Raw genomic sequence first — 16,860 nt, forward strand, 5'->3', positions numbered from 1 at the left:
GGCGGGAGGGGGGAGAGGGGGCGGGCGGGAGGGGGGAGAGGGAGAGGGGGCGGGCGGGGGGGGGAGAGGGAGAGGGGCGGGCGGGGGGGGGGGAGAGGGAGAGGGGGCGGGAGGGGGGAGAGGGAGAGGGGGCGGGCGGGAGGGGGAGAGGGAGAGGGGGCGGGCGGGAGGGGGGAGAGGGAGAGGGGGCGGGCGGGAGGGGGGAGAGGGAGAGGGGGCGGGCGGGAGGGGGGAGAGGGAGAGGGGGCGGGCGGGTGGGGAGAGAGAGAGAGGGCGGGCGGGAGGGGAGAGAGAGAGAGGGCGGGCGGGAGGGGAGAGAGAGAGAGGGCGGGCGGGAGGGGAGAGAGAGAGAGGGCGGGCGGGAGGGGGGAGAGAGAGAGGGCGGGCGGGAGGGGGGAGAGGGAGAGGGGGCGGGCGGGAGGGGGGAGAGGGAGAGGGGGCGGGCGGGAGGGGGGAGAGGGAGAGGGGGCGGGCGGGAGGGGGGAGAGGGAGAGGGGGCGGGCGGGTGGGGAGAGAGAGAGAGGGCGGGCGGGAGGGGAGAGAGAGAGAGGGCCGGCGGAGGGGAGAGAGAGAGAGGGCGGGCGGGAGGGGAGAGAGAGAGAGGGGGCGGGAGGGGGGCGAGAGAGAGGGGGCGGGAGGGGGGAGAGAGAGTGGGGGCGGGCGGGAGGGGGGAGAGAGAGAGGGGGCGGGCGGGAGGGGGGAGAGAGGGGGGCGGGCGGGAGGGGAGAGAGGGGGCGGGCGTGAGGGGAGAGAGGGGGCGGGCGTGAGGGGGGGAGAGAGAGAGGGGGCGGGCGGGAGGGGGGGAGAGAGAGAGGGGGCGGGCGGGAGGGGGGAGAGGGAGAGGGGGCGGGCGGGAGGGGGGAGAGGGAGGGGGGAGAGGGAGAGGGGAGAGGGAGAGGGGAGAGGGAGAGGGGAGAGGGAGAGGGGAGAGGGAGAGGGGGCGGGCGGGAGGGGGGAGAGGTTGAGAGGGAGAGGGGGCGGGCCGGAGCGGGGAGAGGGAGAGGGGGCGGGCGGGAGGGGGGAGAGGGGGCGGGCGGGAGGGGGGAGAGGGGGCGGGCGGGAGGGGGGAGAGGGGAGAGGGGGCGGGCGGGCGGGAGGGGGGAGAGGGGGCGGGCGGGAGGGGAGAGAGTGGGCGGGCGGGAGGGGAGAGAGGGGGCGGGCGGGCGGGAGGGGAGAGAGGGGGCGGGCGGGAGGGGAGAGAGGGGGCGGGCGTGAGGGGAGAGAGGGGGCGGGCGTGAGGGGGGAGAGAGAGAGGGGGCGGGCGGGAGGGGGGAGAGAGAGAGGGGGCGGGCGGGAGGGGGGAGAGGGAGAGGGGGCGGGCGGGAGGGGGGAGAGGGAGGGGGGAGAGGGAGAGGGGGCGGGCGGGAGGGGGGAGAGGGGAGAGGGAGAGGGGGCGGGCGGGAGGGGGGAGAGGGAGAGGGGGCGGGCGGGAGGGGGGAGAGGGGGCGGGCGGGAGGGGAGGGAGGGGGCGGGCGGGAGGGGAGGGAGGGGGCGGGCGGGAGGGGGGAGAGGGAGAGGGGGCGGGCGGGAGGGGGGAGAGGGAGAGGGGGCGGGCTGGAGGGGGGAGAGGGAGAGGGGGCGGGCGGGCGGGGGGAGAGGGAGAGGGGGCGGGCGGGAGGGGGGAGAAGGAGGGGGGAGAGGGAGAGGGGGCGGGCGGGAGGGGGGAGAGGGGAGAGGGAGAGGGGGCGGGCGGGAGGGGGGAGAGGGAGAGGGGGCGGGGCGGGAGGGGGGAGAGGGGGCGGGCGGGAGGGGAGGGAGGGGGCGGGCGGGAGGGGAGGGAGGGGGCGGGAGGGGAGGGAGGGGGGCGGGAGGGGAGGGAGGGGGCGGGCGGGCGGGAGGGGAGGGGGAGAGAGAGAGGGGGCGGGCGGGAGGGGGGAGAGAGAGGGGGCGGGCGGGAGGGGGGAGAGAGAGGGGGGAGACAGAGGGGGCGAGCGGGAGGGGGGAGAGGGAGAGGGGGCGGGCGGGTTGGGGGAGAGGGAGAGGGGGCGGGCGGGTTGGGGGAGAGGGAGAGGGGGCGGGCGGGTTGGGGGAGAGGGAGAGGGGGCGGGCGGGAGGGGGGAGAGGGAGAGGGGGCGGGCGGGAGGGGGGAGAGAGAGAGGGGGCGGGCGGGAGGGGGGAGAGAGAGAGAGGGGGCGGGCAGGAGGGGGGAGAGGGAGAGGGGGCGGGCGGGAGGGGGGAGAGGGAGAGGGGGCGGGCGGGAGGGGGGAGAGGGAGGGGGGAGAGGGAGAGGGGAGAGGGAGAGGGGAGAGGGAGAGGGGAGAGGGAGAGGGGGCGGGCGGGAGGGGGGAGAGGTTGAGAGGGAGAGGGGGCGGGCGGGAGCGGGGAGAGGGAGAGGGGGCGGGCGGGAGGGGGGAGAGGGGGCGGGCGGGCGGGAGGGGGGAGAGGGGGCGGGCGGGCGGGAGGGGGGAGAGGGGGCGGGCGGGAGGGGAGAGAGGGGGCGGGCGGGAGGGGGAGAGAGGGGGCGGGCGGGAGGGGAGAGAGGGGGCGGGCGGGAGGGGAGAGTGGGAGCGGGCGGGAGGGGAGAGAGGGGGCGGGCGGGAGGGGAGAGAGGGGGCGGGCGGGAGGGGAGAGAGGGGGCGGGCGTGAGGGGGGAGAGAGAGAGGGGGCGGGCGGGAGGGGGGAGAGGGAGCGGGGGCGGGCGGGAGGGGGGAGAGGGAGAGGGGGCGGGCGGGAGGGGGGAGAGGGAGAGGGGGCGGGCGGGAGGGGGGAGAGGGAGAGGGGGCGGGCGGGAGGGGGGAGAGGGGGCGGGCGGGAGGGGGGAGAGGGGGCGGGCGGGAGGGGGAGAGGGAGAGGGGGCGGGCGGGGGGGGGAGAGGGAGAGGGGCGGGCGGGGGGGGGAGAGGGAGAGGGGGCGGGAGGGGGGAGAGGGAGAGGGGGCGGGCGGGAGGGGGGAGAGGGAGAGGGGGCGGGCGGGAGGGGGGAGAGGGAGAGGGGGCGGGCGGGAGGGGGGAGAGGGAGAGGGGGCGGGCGGGAGGGGAGAGAGAGAGAGGGCCGGCGGGAGGGGAGAGAGAGAGAGGGCGGGCGGGAGGGGGGAGAGAGAGAGGGCGGGCGGGAGGGGGAGAGAGAGAGGGGCAGGCGGGCGGGAGGGGGGAGAAGGAGGGGGGAGAGGGAGAGGGGGCGGGCGGGAGGGGGGAGAGGGGAGAGGGAGAGGGGGCGGGCGGGAGGGGAGGGAGAGAGAGAGAGAGAGAGAGGGGGCGGCGGGAGGGGAGGGAGAGAGAGAGAGAGAGAGGGGGCGGGCGGGAGGGGAGGGAGAGAGAGAGAGAGAGGGGGCGGGCGGGAGGGGGGAGAGAGAGAGGGGGCGGGCGGGAGGGGGGAGAGAGAGAGGGGGGCGGGCGGGAGGGGGGAGAGAGAGAGGGGGCGGGCGGGAGGGGGGAGAGAGAGAGGGGGCGGGCGGGAGGGGGGAGAGAGAGAGGGAGGGGGGAGAGAGAGAGGGGGCGGGCGGGAGGGGGGAGAGAGAGGGGGCGGGCGGGAGGGGGGAGAGAGAGAGGGGGCGGGAGGGGGGAGAGAGAGAGGGGGCGGGCGGGAGGGGGGCGAGAGAGAGGGGGCGGGCGGGAGGGGGGGAGAGAGAGCAGGGGCGGGCGGGAGGGGAGAGAGAGAGAGAGAGAGAGGGGGCGGGCGGGAGGGGAGAGAGAGAGAGGGGGCGGGCGGGAGGTGGGAGAGAGAGAGGGGGCGGGCGGGAGGGGGGAGAGAGAGAGGGGGCGGGCGGGAGGGGGGAGAGAGAGAGGGGGCGGGCGGGAGGGGGGAGAGAGAGAGGGGGCGGGCGGGAGGGGGGAGAGAGAGAGGGGGCGGGCGGGAGGGGGGAGAGAGAGAGGGGGCGGGAGGGGGGAGAGAGAGTGGGGGCGGGCGGGAGGGGGGAGAGAGAGAGGGGGCGGGCGGGAGGGGGGAGAGAGGGGGCGGGCGGGAGGGGGGAGAGAGAGAGGGGGCGGGCGGCAGGGGGGAGAGAGAGAGGGGGCGGGCGGGAGGGGGGAGAGGGAGAGGGGGCGGGCGGGATGGGGGAGAGGGAGAGGGGGCGGGCGGGAGGGGGAGAGGAGAGGGGGCGGGCGGGAGGGGGGAGAAGGAGAGGGGGCGGGCGGGAGGGGGGAGAAGGAGGGGGGAGAGGGAGAGGGGGCGGGCGGGAGGGGGGAGAGGGAGAGGGGAGAGGGGGGCGGGCGGGAGGGGGGAGAGGGAGAGGGGGCGGGCGGGAGGGGGGAGAGGGGGCGGGCGGGAGGGGGGAGAGGGGGCGGGCGGGAGGGGGGAGAGGGGGCGGGCGGGAGGGGGGAGAGGGGGCGGGCGGGAGGGGAGGGAGGGGGCGGGCGGGAGGGGAGGGGAGGGAGGGGGCGGGCGGGAGGGGGAGAGAGAGAGGGGGCGGGCGGGAGGGGGGAGAGAGAGGGGGCGGGCGGGAGGGGGGAGAGAGAGGGGGCGGGCGGGAGGGGGGGAGAGAGAGGGGGCGGGCGGGAGGGGGGAGAGAGAGGGGGCGGGCGGGAGGGGGGAGAGAGAGGGGGCGGGCGGGAGGGGGGAGAGAGAGGGGGGAGAGAGAGGGGGCGAGGGGGAGGGGGGAAAGGAGAGGGGGCGGGCGGGTTGGGGGAGAGGGAGAGGGGGCGGGCGGGTTGGGGGGAGAGGGAGAGGGGGCGGGCGGGTTGGGGGAGAGGGAGAGGGGGCGGGCGGGTTGGGGTAGAGGGAGAGGGGGGCGGGCGGGTTGGGGTAGAGGGAGAGGGGGCGGGCGGGAGGGGGGAGAGGGAGAGGGGGCGGGCGGGAGGGGGGAGAGGGAGAGGGGGCGGGCGGGAGGGGGGAGAGGGAGAGGGGGCGGGCGGGAGGGGGGAGAGGGAGAGGGGGCGGGCGGGAGGGGGGAGAGAGAGAGGGGGCGGGCGGGAGGGCGGAGAGAGAGAGAGGGGGCGGGCAGGAGGGGGGAGAGGGAGAGGGGGCGGGCGGGAGGGGGGAGAGAGAGAGGGGGCGGGCGGGAGGGGGGAGAGAGAGAGGGGGCGGGCGGGAGGGGGGAGAGAGAGGGGGCGGGCGGAGGGGGGGAGAGAGAGAGGGGGCGGGAGGGGGGAGAGAGAGAGGGGGCGGGTGGGAGGGGGGCGAGAGAGAGGGGGCGGGCGGGAGGGGGGAGAGAGAGCAGGGGCGGGCGGGAGGGGGGAGAGAGAGCAGGGGCGGGCGGGAGGGGGGAGAGAGAGCAGGGGCGGGCGGGAGGGGGGAGAGAGAGCAGGGGCGGGCGGGAGGGGAGAGAGAGAGAGAGAGAGGGGGCGGGCGGGAGGGGAGAGAGAGAGAGAGAGGGGGCGGGCGGGAGGGGAGAGAGAGAGAGAGAGGGGGCGGGCGGGAGGGGGGAGAGAGAGAGGGGGCGGGCGGGAGGGGGGAGAGAGAGAGGGGGCGGGCGGGAGGGGGGAGAGAGAGAGGGGGCGGGCGGGAGGGGGGAGAGAGAGGGGGGGCGGGCGGGAGGGGGGAGAGAGAGAGGGGGCGGGAGGGGGGCGAGAGAGAGGGGGCGGGAGGGGGGCGAGAGAGAGGGGGCGGGAGGGGGGAGAGAGAGTGGGGCGGGAGGGGGGAGAGAGAGTGGGGGCGGGCGGGAGGGGGGAGAGAGAGAGGGGGCGGGCGGGAGGGGGGAGAGAGGGGGCGGGCGGGAGGGGGGAGAGAGAGAGGGGGCGGGCGGCAGGGGGGAGAGAGAGAGGGGGCGGGCGGGAGGGGGGAGAGGGAGAGGGGGCGGGCGGGAGGGGGGAGAGGGAGAGGGGCGGGCGGGAGGGGGGAGAGGGAGAGGGGGCGGGCGGGAGGGGGGAGAGGGAGAGGGGGCGGGCGGGAGGGGGGAGAAGGAGGGGGGAGAGGGAGAGGGGGCGGGCGGGAGGGGGGAGAGGGGAGAGGGAGAGGGGGCGGGCGGGAGGGGGGAGAGGGAGAGGGGGCGGGCGGGAGGGGGGAGAGGGGGCGGGCGGGAGGGGGGAGAGGGGGCGGGCGGGGAGGGGAGGGAGGGGGCGGGCGGGAGGGGAGGGGAGGGAGGGGGCGGGCGGGAGGGGGAGAGAGAGAGGGGGCGGGCGGGAGGGGGGAGAGAGAGGGGGCGGGCGGGAGGGGGAAGAGAGAGGGGGCGGGCGGGAGGGGGGAGAGAGAGGGGGCGGGCGGGAGGGGGGAGAGAGAGGGGGCGGGCGGGAGGGGGGAGAGAGAGGGGGGAGAGAGAGGGGGCGAGCGGGAGGGGGGAGAGGGAGAGGGGGCGGGCGGGTTGGGGGAGAGGGAGAGGGGGCGGGCGGGTTGGGGGAGAGGGAGAGGGGGCGGGCGGGTTGGGGGAGAGGGAGAGGGGGCGGGCGGGAGGGGGGAGAGGGAGAGGGGGCGGGCGGGAGGGGGGAGAGAGAGAGGGGGCGGGCGGGAGGGCGGAGAGAGAGAGAGGGGGCGGGCAGGAGGGGGGAGAGGGAGAGGGGGCGGGCGGGAGGGGGGAGAGGGAGAGGGGGCGGGCGGGAGGGGGGAGAGGGAGAGGGGGCGGGCGGGAGGGGGGAGAGGGAGAGGGGGCGGCGGGAGGGGGGAGAGGGAGGGGGGAGAGGGAGAGGGGAGAGGGAGAGGGGAGAGGGAGAGGGGAGAGGGAGAGGGGAGAGGGAGAGGGGGCGGGCGGGAGGGGGGAGAGGTTGAGAGGGAGAGGGGGCGGGCCGGAGCGGGGAGAGGGAGAGGGGGCGGGCGGGAGGGGGGAGAGGGGGCGGGCGGGAGGGGGGAGAGGGGGCGGGCGGGAGGGGGAGAGGGGGCGGGCGGGAGGGGGGAGAGGGGAGAGGGGGCGGGCGGGCGGGAGGGGGGAGAGGGGGCGGGCGGGAGGGGAGAGAGTGGGCGGGCGGGAGGGGAGAGAGGGGGCGGGCGGGAGGGGAGAGAGGGGGCGGGCGGGAGGGGAGAGAGGGGGCGGGGCGTGAGGGGAGAGAGGGGGCGGGCGTGAGGGGGGAGAGAGAGAGGGGGCGGGCGGGAGGGGGGAGAGAGAGAGGGGGCGGGCGGGAGGGGGGAGAGGGAGAGGGGGCGGGCGGGAGGGGGGAGAGGGAGGGGGGAGAGGGAGAGGGGAGAGGGAGAGGGGAGAGGGAGAGGGGAGAGGGAGAGGGGAGAGGGAGAGGGGAGAGGGAGAGGGGGCGGGCGGGAGGGGGGAGAGGTTGAGAGGGAGAGGGGGCGGGCCGGAGCGGGGAGAGGGAGAGAGGGGGCGGGCGGGAGGGGGGAGAGGGGGCGGGCGGGAGGGGGGAGAGGGGGCGGGCGGGAGGGGGGAGAGGGGAGAGGGGGCGGGCGGGCGGGAGGGGGGAGAGGGGGCGGGCGGGAGGGGAGAGAGTGGGCGGGCGGGAGGGGAGAGAGGGGGCGGGCGGGAGGGGAGAGAGGGGGCGGGCGGGAGGGGAGAGAGGGGGCGGGCGTGAGGGGAGAGAGGGGGCGGGCGTGAGGGGGGAGAGAGAGAGGGGGCGGGCGGGAGGGGGGAGAGAGAGAGGGGGCGGGCGGGAGGGGGGAGAGGGAGAGGGGGCGGGCGGGAGGGGGGGAGAGGGAGAGGGGGCGGGCGGGAGTGGGGAGAGGGAGAGGGGGGCGGGCGGGAGGGGGGAGAGGGAGAGGGGGCGGGCGGGAGGGGGGAGAGGGGGCGGGCGGGAGGGGGAGAGGGGGCGGGCGGGAGGGGGGAGAGGGAGAGGGGGCGGGCGGGGGGGGGAGAGGGAGAGGGGCGGGCGGGGGGGGGAGAGGGAGAGGGGGCGGGAGGGGGGAGAGGGAGAGGGGGCGGGCGGGAGGGGGGAGAGGGAGAGGGGGCGGGCGGGAGGGGGGAGAGGGAGAGGGGGCGGGCGGGAGGGGGGAGAGGGAGAGGGGGCGGGCGGGAGGGGGGAGAGGGAGAGGGGGCGGGCGGGTGGGGAGAGAGAGAGAGGGCGGGCGGGAGGGGAGAGAGAGAGAGGGCCGGCGGGAGGGGAGAGAGAGAGAGGGCGGGCGGGAGGGGAGAGAGAGAGAGGGCGGGCGGGAGGGGGAGAGAGAGAGGGCGGGCGGGAGGGGGGAGAGGGAGAGGGGGCGGGCGGGAGGGGGGAGAGGGAGAGGGGGCGGGCGGGAGGGGGGAGAGGGAGAGGGGGCGGGCGGGAGGGGGGAGAGGGAGAGGGGGCGGGCGGGTGGGGAGAGAGAGAGAGGGCGGGCGGGAGGGGAGAGAGAGAGAGGGCCGGCGGGAGGGGAGAGAGAGAGAGGGCGGGCGGGAGGGGAGAGAGAGAGAGGGGGCGGGAGGGGGGCGAGAGAGAGGGGGCGGGAGGGGGGAGAGAGAGTGGGGGCGGGCGGGAGGGGGGAGAGAGAGAGGGGGCGGGCGGGAGGGGGGAGAGAGGGGGCGGGCGGGAGGGGAGAGAGGGGGCGGGCGTGAGGGGAGAGAGGGGGCGGGCGTGAGGGGGGAGAGAGAGAGGGGGCGGGCGGGAGGGGGGAGAGAGAGAGGGGGCGGGCGGGAGGGGGGAGAGGGAGAGGGGGCGGGCGGGAGGGGGGAGAGGGAGGGGGGAGAGGGAGAGGGAGAGGGAGAGGGGAGAGGGAGAGGGGAGAGGGAGAGGGGAGAGGGAGAGGGGGCGGGCGGGAGGGGGGAGAGGTTGAGAGGGAGAGGGGGCGGGCCGGAGCGGGGAGAGGGAGAGGGGGCGGGCGGGAGGGGGGGAGAGGGGGCGGGCGGGAGGGGGGAGAGGGGGCGGGCGGGAGGGGGGAGAGGGGAGAGGGGGCGGGCGGGCGGGAGGGGGGAGAGGGGGCGGGCGGGAGGGGAGAGAGTGGGCGGGCGGGAGGGGAGAGAGGGGGCGGGCGGGCGGGAGGGGAGAGAGGGGGGCGGGCGGGAGGGGAGAGAGGGGGCGGGCGTGAGGGGAGAGAGGGGGCGGGCGTGAGGGGGGAGAGAGAGAGGGGGCGGGCGGGAGGGGGGAGAGAGAGAGGGGGCGGGCGGGAGGGGGGAGAGGGAGAGGGGGCGGGCGGGAGGGGGGAGAGGGAGAGGGGGCGGGCGGGAGTGGGGAGAGGGAGAGGGGGCGGGCGGGAGGGGGGAGAGGGAGAGGGGGCGGGCGGGAGGGGGGAGAGGGGGCGGGCGGGAGGGGGGAGAGGGGGCGGGCGGGAGGGGGGAGAGGGAGAGGGGGCGGGCGGGGGGGGGAGAGGGAGAGGGGCGGGCGGGGGGGGGAGAGGGAGAGGGGGCGGGAGGGGGAGAGGGAGAGGGGGCGGGCGGGAGGGGGGAGAGGGAGAGGGGGCGGGCGGGAGGGGGGAGAGGGAGAGGGGGCGGGCGGGAGGGGGGAGAGGGAGAGGGGGCGGGCGGGAGGGGGGAGAGGGAGAGGGGGCGGGCGGGTGGGGAGAGAGAGAGAGGGCGGGCGGGAGGGGAGAGAGAGAGAGGGCCGGCGGGAGGGGAGAGAGAGAGAGGGCGGGCGGGAGGGGAGAGAGAGAGAGGGCGGGCGGGAGGGGGGAGAGAGAGAGGGCGGGCGGGAGGGGGGAGAGAGAGAGGGCGGGCGGGAGGGGGGAGAGAGAGAGGGCGGGCGGGAGGGGGGAGAGAGAGAGGGCAGGCGGGCGGGAGGGGGGAGAAGGAGGGGGGAGAGGGAGAGGGGGCGGGCGGGAGGGGGGAGAGGGGAGAGGGAGAGGGGGCGGGCGGGAGGGGGGAGAGGGGAGAGGGAGAGGGGGCGGGCGGGAGGGGGGAGAGGGAGAGGGGGCGGGCGGGAGGGGGGAGAGGGAGAGGGGGCATGCGGGAGGGGGGAGAGGGAGAGGGGGGGGCGGGAGGGGGAGAGAGGGGGGGGGCGGTAGGGGAGAGGGAGAGAGAGAGGGGGGGGCGGGAGGGGAGAGGGAGAGAGAGGGGGGGGCGGGAGGGGAGAGGGAGAGAGAGTGGGGGGCGGGCGGGAGGGGAGAGAGAAGGGGCCGGCGGGAGGGGAGAGAGAAGGGGAGGGCGGGGGGGGGCGCAGAGAGAAGGGGCGGGCGGGTGGGGGGGGAGAGAGAGAACGGGCCGGGGGGGGGGAGAGAGAGAGAGAGAACGGGCGGGAGGGGGAGAGAGAGAGAGAACGGGCGGGAGGGGGAGAGAGAGAGAGAGAAAGGGGCGGGAGGGGGAGAGAGAGAGAGAGAAGGGGCGGGAGGGGGAGAGAGAGAGAGAAGGGGCGGGAGGGGGAGAGAGAGAGAGAAGGGGCGGGAGGGGGAGAGAGAGAGAGAAGGGGCGGGAGGGGGAGAGAGAGAGAGAAGGGGCGGGAGGGGGAGAGAGAGAGAGAAGGGGCGGGAGGGGGAGAGAGAGAGAGAACGGGCGGGAGGGGGAGAGAGAGAGAGAACGGGCGGGAGGGGGAGAGAGAGAGAGAGAGAAGGGGCGGGAGGGGGAGAGAGAGAGAGAAGGGGCGGGAGGGGGAGAGAGAGAGAGAAGGGGCGGGAGGGGGAGAGAGAGAGAGAAGGGGCGGGAGGGGGAGAGAGAGAGAGAAGGGGCGGGAGGGGGAGAGAGAGAGAGAAGGGGCGGGAGGGGGAGAGAGAGAGAGAAGGGGCGGGAGGGGGAGAGAGAGAGAGAGAGAGAGAGAGAGAGAGAAGGCGTCGGGGGGACAAATAACAAAGTATGAAGTCACGTTTGGGGAATATCAAGAATGAGGAACAAAATTAAATAAAAGGTCCTCAAGGGTTATATTCCCTAGGTGAGCCATATGAAAACTAGCATAGAGATAAGAAAATTAAGGAAGTAAACATGTAGTTAACGGAGTGGTGCAGAAAGAGAAGTTCAATATTGTGGAACACCGGCATCAGTATTGCAACAGGAAGGAACTGTACCTGTAGCTCTACCGGAACCAATCTGGGATCAGGATCCTAAAGGAAAAGCCAAATGAATGGTCACAAGGACTTTAAAGTAAATGGGAGTTGGGGAATGCTCAGCAGAGGTTAGTAAAGCTACTGGAACAACTAACAGAACAGGGGGTATGGAAAAGGTCAAGAATCTGACTTCTGGCACAGTAGATAATGGCTATGAGATGGGGTGCATTCTACAAAGGACTGAGGGTGTTGTACTTAATGTGCACAGTATATGAAACACAATAAATGAACTTGAAGCACGGATTGAAATTAATGGGTGTGATGTTGTGGCCATCACAAAGGTGTGGCTGTAATTGGCTTCAGGACTGGCAACTAAATATCCAAGGGTGCACATCCTATGGAAAGAACAGGCAGATGGGTAAAAGGGGGAGCATGTTAGTAACAAATGAAATTAAATGAATAGCAAGCAGCAATATAGGGTTGGAAGGCACAGGATTTGCGTGGACAGAAAGGACTGAGTAGGAAAAAAGATCCTGATGGGAGTTATGTATAAGCCTCCTAGCACTGGTTAGGGTATGGAACAAAAATAAATTGGTGGACAGAAAGGCATGTCAGAAAGGCACTATTACAATAATCATGGGCACGTCAATACACAGGTGGACTGGGGAAATCAGATTGGTGGCGTATCCCAAGAAGAGGAATTTGTAGAATGTCTATGAGATGATTTTTGGAGAAGCTTGTGTTAAACGCATCATAACAGGCAATTCTGGATTTAGTGATGTGAAATAAGGTAGATTTAATTAGGGAGCCGAAGGTGAAGGTGTCCTTGGAGGACAGTGACCATCATACAACAGAATTCACCCTGCAATTTGAAACGAGAAACTTGAATCAGATGTAATCGTATTACAATTGAGGAAAACTAACTACAAAGACATGAGGGAGGAGCTGGCCAGAGATGATTGGAAAGGCGGCCGAGCAGGAAAAATGGTGGAGCTGCAATGGTAGTAGTTTCTGGGGGTAATTCAGGAGGCAGAGCAGAAATTCATCACGAGGAAGAAAAGAACATTCTAAAGGGAAAGCAAGACAACCATTAGCTGACAAGAGAAGTCAGTTGCAGTGGTAGTGTCCCTACCTCTGGGACAGGAGGCCTGTGTTTAAGACTAACCTGTTCCAGAGGTGAGTAGCAACATCTCTGAACAGATCGATTAAATCATACAAAAGCAACAGAAAAAACATACAATGTGGCTGAGCTTTAGTGGAATGCCAGACAATTGAGGGCCCGTTAAAAACTTGCAGAGGACAAGCAGAAATGCAAAAAGTAGGGAGAAGATGAAAAATGAGGGTAAGCTACTAATATAAAATTGAAGGGTTTTTTTTAGGTATTTCAAAGGTAAAACAAAGGCAAGAGTGGACACTGGGCCACTAGAAAATGTGGCTGGAGAAGTAGTTATGGGGAGCAAAGAAACGGCAGGGGGACTAAATCGGCACTTGGCGTCAATCTTCATGGTGGATGACATCGGTAGCATTCCAGAATTTCAAGAGTCAAGGGCCAGAGGTGAGTGAAGTAGCCAGGACTAAGGAGAAGATGCTGGGGCAACTGAAAGGTGTGAAATTGGTTAAATCACCCAGACTGGATGATCTACACCACAGGGCTCTGAAAGAGAATTAAGGATCTTGGTGGGATCTTTCAAGTATCACTGGAGTCAGGGAGGATCACAGAGGTCTGGAAAATGGTTAATGTCACAGACCTGTTAAGAAGAGAGGGAAGCAGAAGATGAAAACTTGTCAGCTGGTTAGCGTTACCTTCATTTGTTAGTAAGATTTGAGATTCCATTATCAAGGATGAGATCTGGAGTACTTGGGAGTGCATGGTAAAATAGGGATGAGTCAGCATGGCTTCTTCAAGGGGAAGTCATGCCTGACAAATCTGTTAAATTCTATCAGCAGTTAATCAGCAAGTTAGCCAAAGGACAGCCAGTGGATGTGAGCTATTTCCAGGAGGCCTTTGGCAAGGTACCAGAGATTGCTAAATAACATAAGGCCCATGGCGTTAGGGGCAAGCTAATGGCACAGACAGAGGATTGGCTGACTAGCAGAAGGCAGGGTGTTGGGGTAAAGGGGTCTTTTTCAGGATGTCAGTCAATAACCAGTGGCGTTCCACAGGAATCAGCGTTTGGGCCACAACCATTCAGATTAAACATGAAGAATCTGGACGACGGAGCTGATGGCATTGTTGCTAATGTTGCAGATTACATAAAGATAGGCAATGTTAAGGAAGTGAGGACACTGCAGAAGGACTTTGAAAGGCTAGGAGAGTAGACAAAGTGAAGGAAAGTGTAATGTTATGCACTTTGCAGGAAGAACAGGGTTATTTACTATTTTCTAACTGGAAATTCTGTATATTTGAAGCACAAAGAGACTTTGGAGTTCTCGTTCAGGATTCTCTTAAGGTTAGCATGAAAGATCAGTTAGCAGAAAGGAAGGCAAATGCAATGTTAGCATTCATTGTGAGATGAATAATCCTGGGTGCTAAGTGCTTGTCATATGAGGACCAGTTGAGGATTCTGAATCTGTACTCAGCGGAGTTCAGAAGGATATGAGGTGGCGATGTTATTGAAACTTACAGACTACTAAGAGGCCTGGATACAATGGACATGATGATTATGTTTCCGCTGGTACTAGAGATTAGGACACGAGGGCATAGCCTCAAAGTGAAGGGACACCTCTTTAGAACTGAGATGAGGAGGAATTTCTTCCGCCAGAAGGTGGTTAATCTGTATAATTCATTACCACAGAAAACTGTGGGAGGCCAAGTCATCCTTGTCTTTAAGACAGAATTAGATAGGTTCTTGATTAGTAAGAGGATGAAAGGGTGATGGAGAGAATGCAGGGATACAAGGTTGAGAAATATATCAGCCATGATTGAACAGGCCAAATGGCCTAATTCTGCTTCTATATCTTATGGTCTTATCAAGATGCACAATGAAATACCAGAAATAATTTATCAAGACAATCTTTGGGAAAATATTTTTGCTGATTTGAAAAAAAAATTAATTTAAAAGTACTTTGGATCAGGTGGAAAATCAGTATGTCTTTTAAAACCTTGATCCTTAGCTGCCTTGAGAGATATTGGCCTTCTCCTTAATATGGTACAGTGGTTGTAATTGTGTGTTTATATTGTGTTATTTCAGGAATTTCATGACTTTGAGTTACCAACAGTATAAGAACAGAGTTATGACAGTCCTGACTTGAAAACAATCTGCACACTACATTAAGTGAACTCAAGTTCCAGTTGAATTTTTCAATAAGTACAATGATAGTTAACTATTTCAAATACCTAGGGACTTTTTTTAAAAATCGCTGTTTAAACCTGGTACCAGCAATCTCGTCATTTCCAATATGGAATCAATATTAGTATATTTCAAGCATAAGATTAATTTATTATCACATTAAGGGAAGTATCCTCAAAAATATTACTCTATTCGTATTGATTGAAGTCTATGTATTAAGCAGAAGTTAGAGTCAGTAATGTCGAGTAAATTTCACTAGAACTGCAGTGCTGAAGCTCCCAGAACTTGGATGTTTGACGGAAGCTGCAGATTTCAGACTACAGGATAAGCGAAGCCTACACCAACTTGGAGAGTGCAATAGTTCAAAAGTTCAGAATAATGTCACAGTAGGAACTTTAGGAACAAGGCACAATTTGCAAACAGGAATCTCTTAGGATTTGGTGTTAAGGGAGTTAATACTTGTCATTGCTGATGCGTTTAAGTATAATTTACACAGGTATTGTGACGTCATCGCATGCCTCTTAATGCAAGAGCATCACTTCAGCGGGTTTAAATCCAAAAGGCTTGAATCTTGAAAGTTTAATTTATGTCATTTAATAAATACTTGGAGGCAAATGATTTGTTTATTCCGGTTTTTTCTTAAGGAGGCATTCATCCAACCACATACACACAGCCTTATCGACTGTGAAAATATGTTGTTACAATGCCATACGTTTGTGACAAAGCTACTAAATTAAATAAAATATATCTTGATCAAGTTAAATTCAATTCAATATAATTTTGATAACAAATACCGCAATTATATTATTTTAGAAAGACGGTAGGTATTAATATAGTTTGAAAGAAAGAGTGCTCACCGGCCATTGAGATCCGGCGACTTTTAAATCGCATCAATATTTAGGCTCTAAAAATCCTACGCGGATTAAACTCATCAGACATTTAAGGTTGAGTAAACGAGCGAGTGAAAGAGAAAAGCAGGGAATAAGGAACAGCGATTCTCCGGGCATTAAACCAGAAACAAGTCAAAATCAAAAGCAGAATTTCACGCATATTGCTGGAAGAAGAACCAGAAACATTTTAAATGAATATTGAATGCTCTGGTGAGGATAGGTGTTACTGTCTCACCATTTCACACTGATGGAGTGAAATGCAGCCTATGTTGTCGCGGTAACTGCATGGCTTCAGGTTAAAGCCCGACTGAGCACCAATCGTTCCCACCATCCGGAGCTAGGCCGCCAGCACCTACCTTTTTTGTTAGCCATGTTAATACTGATCTTTCCCATGCTCTCACTCCGGTGTGACAGAGTCGGGCTGATTCTGAGTCCTAGCGGAGTACCGGCATTACCCAGGCCCAAAGCCAGCTCACCTCACCCCGGCCGCCATTGCCGGTGACCGCAATCGCGGTCAGCAACCAATGGGCAAGCGGCGGGGCTGCGGGCTCGCGCGTCACCGTTACCTTGGAGACAGAGCCTCGGCCTGGGGGGCGGAGAGAGGATGGAGAGAGGGTGTTGAGAGGGGAGTGCGGGGAGAGGGACTGAGGAATGAGGCTTGAGGGGATAAGGGTGGAGAGAGAGAGGAAAAGGGACGAAGGAGAGAAGTGGTGGAATAGGCGGATGAGCGGAGGGACAGTTGAGAAGGCGTTTGGGGCAGAGAGGGGGGCAAAGGAGAGAGAAGGATGGGAGACAGTGGAAAGAGGAGGGGGAAGAGACGATGAAAGGTGAGAGAAAGGGAGAGGAACAAACAGAGGGATGGGGGGAACAGTTGTACGCAGGGGTGAGAGAGAAGAGGAGAGCAGCAGTGGGTTAAGAAGGAGGAGGCAAGATGAGAAAAAGAAGAGGAGGAACCAGATAGAGGGATGGGGCGGCGGGGAAGGTGTTGGAGAGAGGGGAGCGGGGAGGTGGAATAGCGGCAGGGTGGCGTGCAAGAGAGAAGAGAGGGGGGTCATGAGCGAGATGAAGGAGAGGATGGGGGAGAGAGGGGAGACTGGAAATATAGGAGGAGGGGGAACCAGGAGAGTGATGGTGCGTTGGGTGGAAAGAGGGGGTGCATGGGCATGGTGGGGGCAGGGAAAGGGTTAGGATGGGGGAGGAGAGAGGGAGGAAGGACAAGAGTAGGAAGAGACAGAGGGAAGAAGGGAGGGGTTGAGTGAATGAGGTAGGACTCCTATGTCTTATGGCCTTATGATGAAGCAGGGGAGGGAGACAGAGGAGCATTGATAGATGGTATAGGTATAGAGTGTATAGACAGAGGGGCTATTGAAAGACGGAGGAACAAATGGGCAATAGAAGGGTAGAGAGGGAGAGAAAGTGAGTGGAGATGGTGGGTAATGACTAAAGAGAGAAGAGTTAAAGATAGAGGAGTATACATAAAGAGAGAGAGAGGTGCTGGCGGCTTAGCTCTGGATGGTGGGAGCGACTGGTGCTGAGTCAGGCTTTAACCTGAAGCCACGCAACTACAGTGACAATATAGGCTGCATTTCACTCCATCAGTGTGAATGGGTGAGAGAAAGAGAGATAGAGAATTAAAGAAAGAAAGGACCAGAACAAGGGTGAAAAAAGAGAGGGGAGAAGAAGAAGGGATAGAGAATGCTGTGAGTGAAGAGGGATGACAGAGAGAAAAGATAGAAAAGTAGAAGAGAGATGGAGGAGAGTAAAGAGACACACAGAAAGGAGAAACAGAGGAAAGAAAGAAACAAAAGGAGATAAGAGTGAGAGGTAAGATAAGTTAGAAGAGAATTGAGAGGAGAGTGTGAGAGGTGAAGCGAGTAAACAGAAGACTTGATGAACAGCATGAGTGAAAAAGAGAAGCAAGAGAGATGAGACAGAGCAGAATTGGAGAAAGAAGTAAGGGAGAAAGAAGAAGGTGAGAAAGGATAGAAGGAGGAGGAAAGAGACCACAGAGGGAGCAGAATGAAAGAGAAGAGACACAACTGAAGGAGA

At 65.7% G+C, this 16,860-nt stretch overlaps 1 protein-coding gene across 4 annotated transcripts in view; it reads right to left on the minus strand.

The window, feature by feature from the left end:
* The window catches only part of LOC125455296 (spermatogenesis-associated protein 7-like), a 103,417-nt gene extending 87,758 nt beyond the window's left edge, over positions 1-15,659 (minus strand). For 3 of the 4 annotated variants that reach the window (XM_048537039.2, XM_048537042.2, XM_048537043.2), the window contains exon 1: positions 15,168-15,658. In XM_048537039.2, the coding sequence (XP_048392996.1) occupies positions 15,168-15,204 (37 nt within the window). In that variant the 5' untranslated portion in view covers positions 15,205-15,658. Of the gene's footprint in view, positions 1-15,167 lie in introns of all 4 variants that reach the window. The other variant, XM_048537041.2, reaches the window with a different exon arrangement.
* Positions 15,660-16,860: the final 1,201 nt, after the last annotated feature.

Source organism: Stegostoma tigrinum, chromosome 10 (genome assembly GCF_030684315.1).
Source record: "Stegostoma tigrinum isolate sSteTig4 chromosome 10, sSteTig4.hap1, whole genome shotgun sequence".
Classification (NCBI taxonomy): domain Eukaryota; kingdom Metazoa; phylum Chordata; class Chondrichthyes; order Orectolobiformes; family Stegostomatidae; genus Stegostoma; species Stegostoma tigrinum.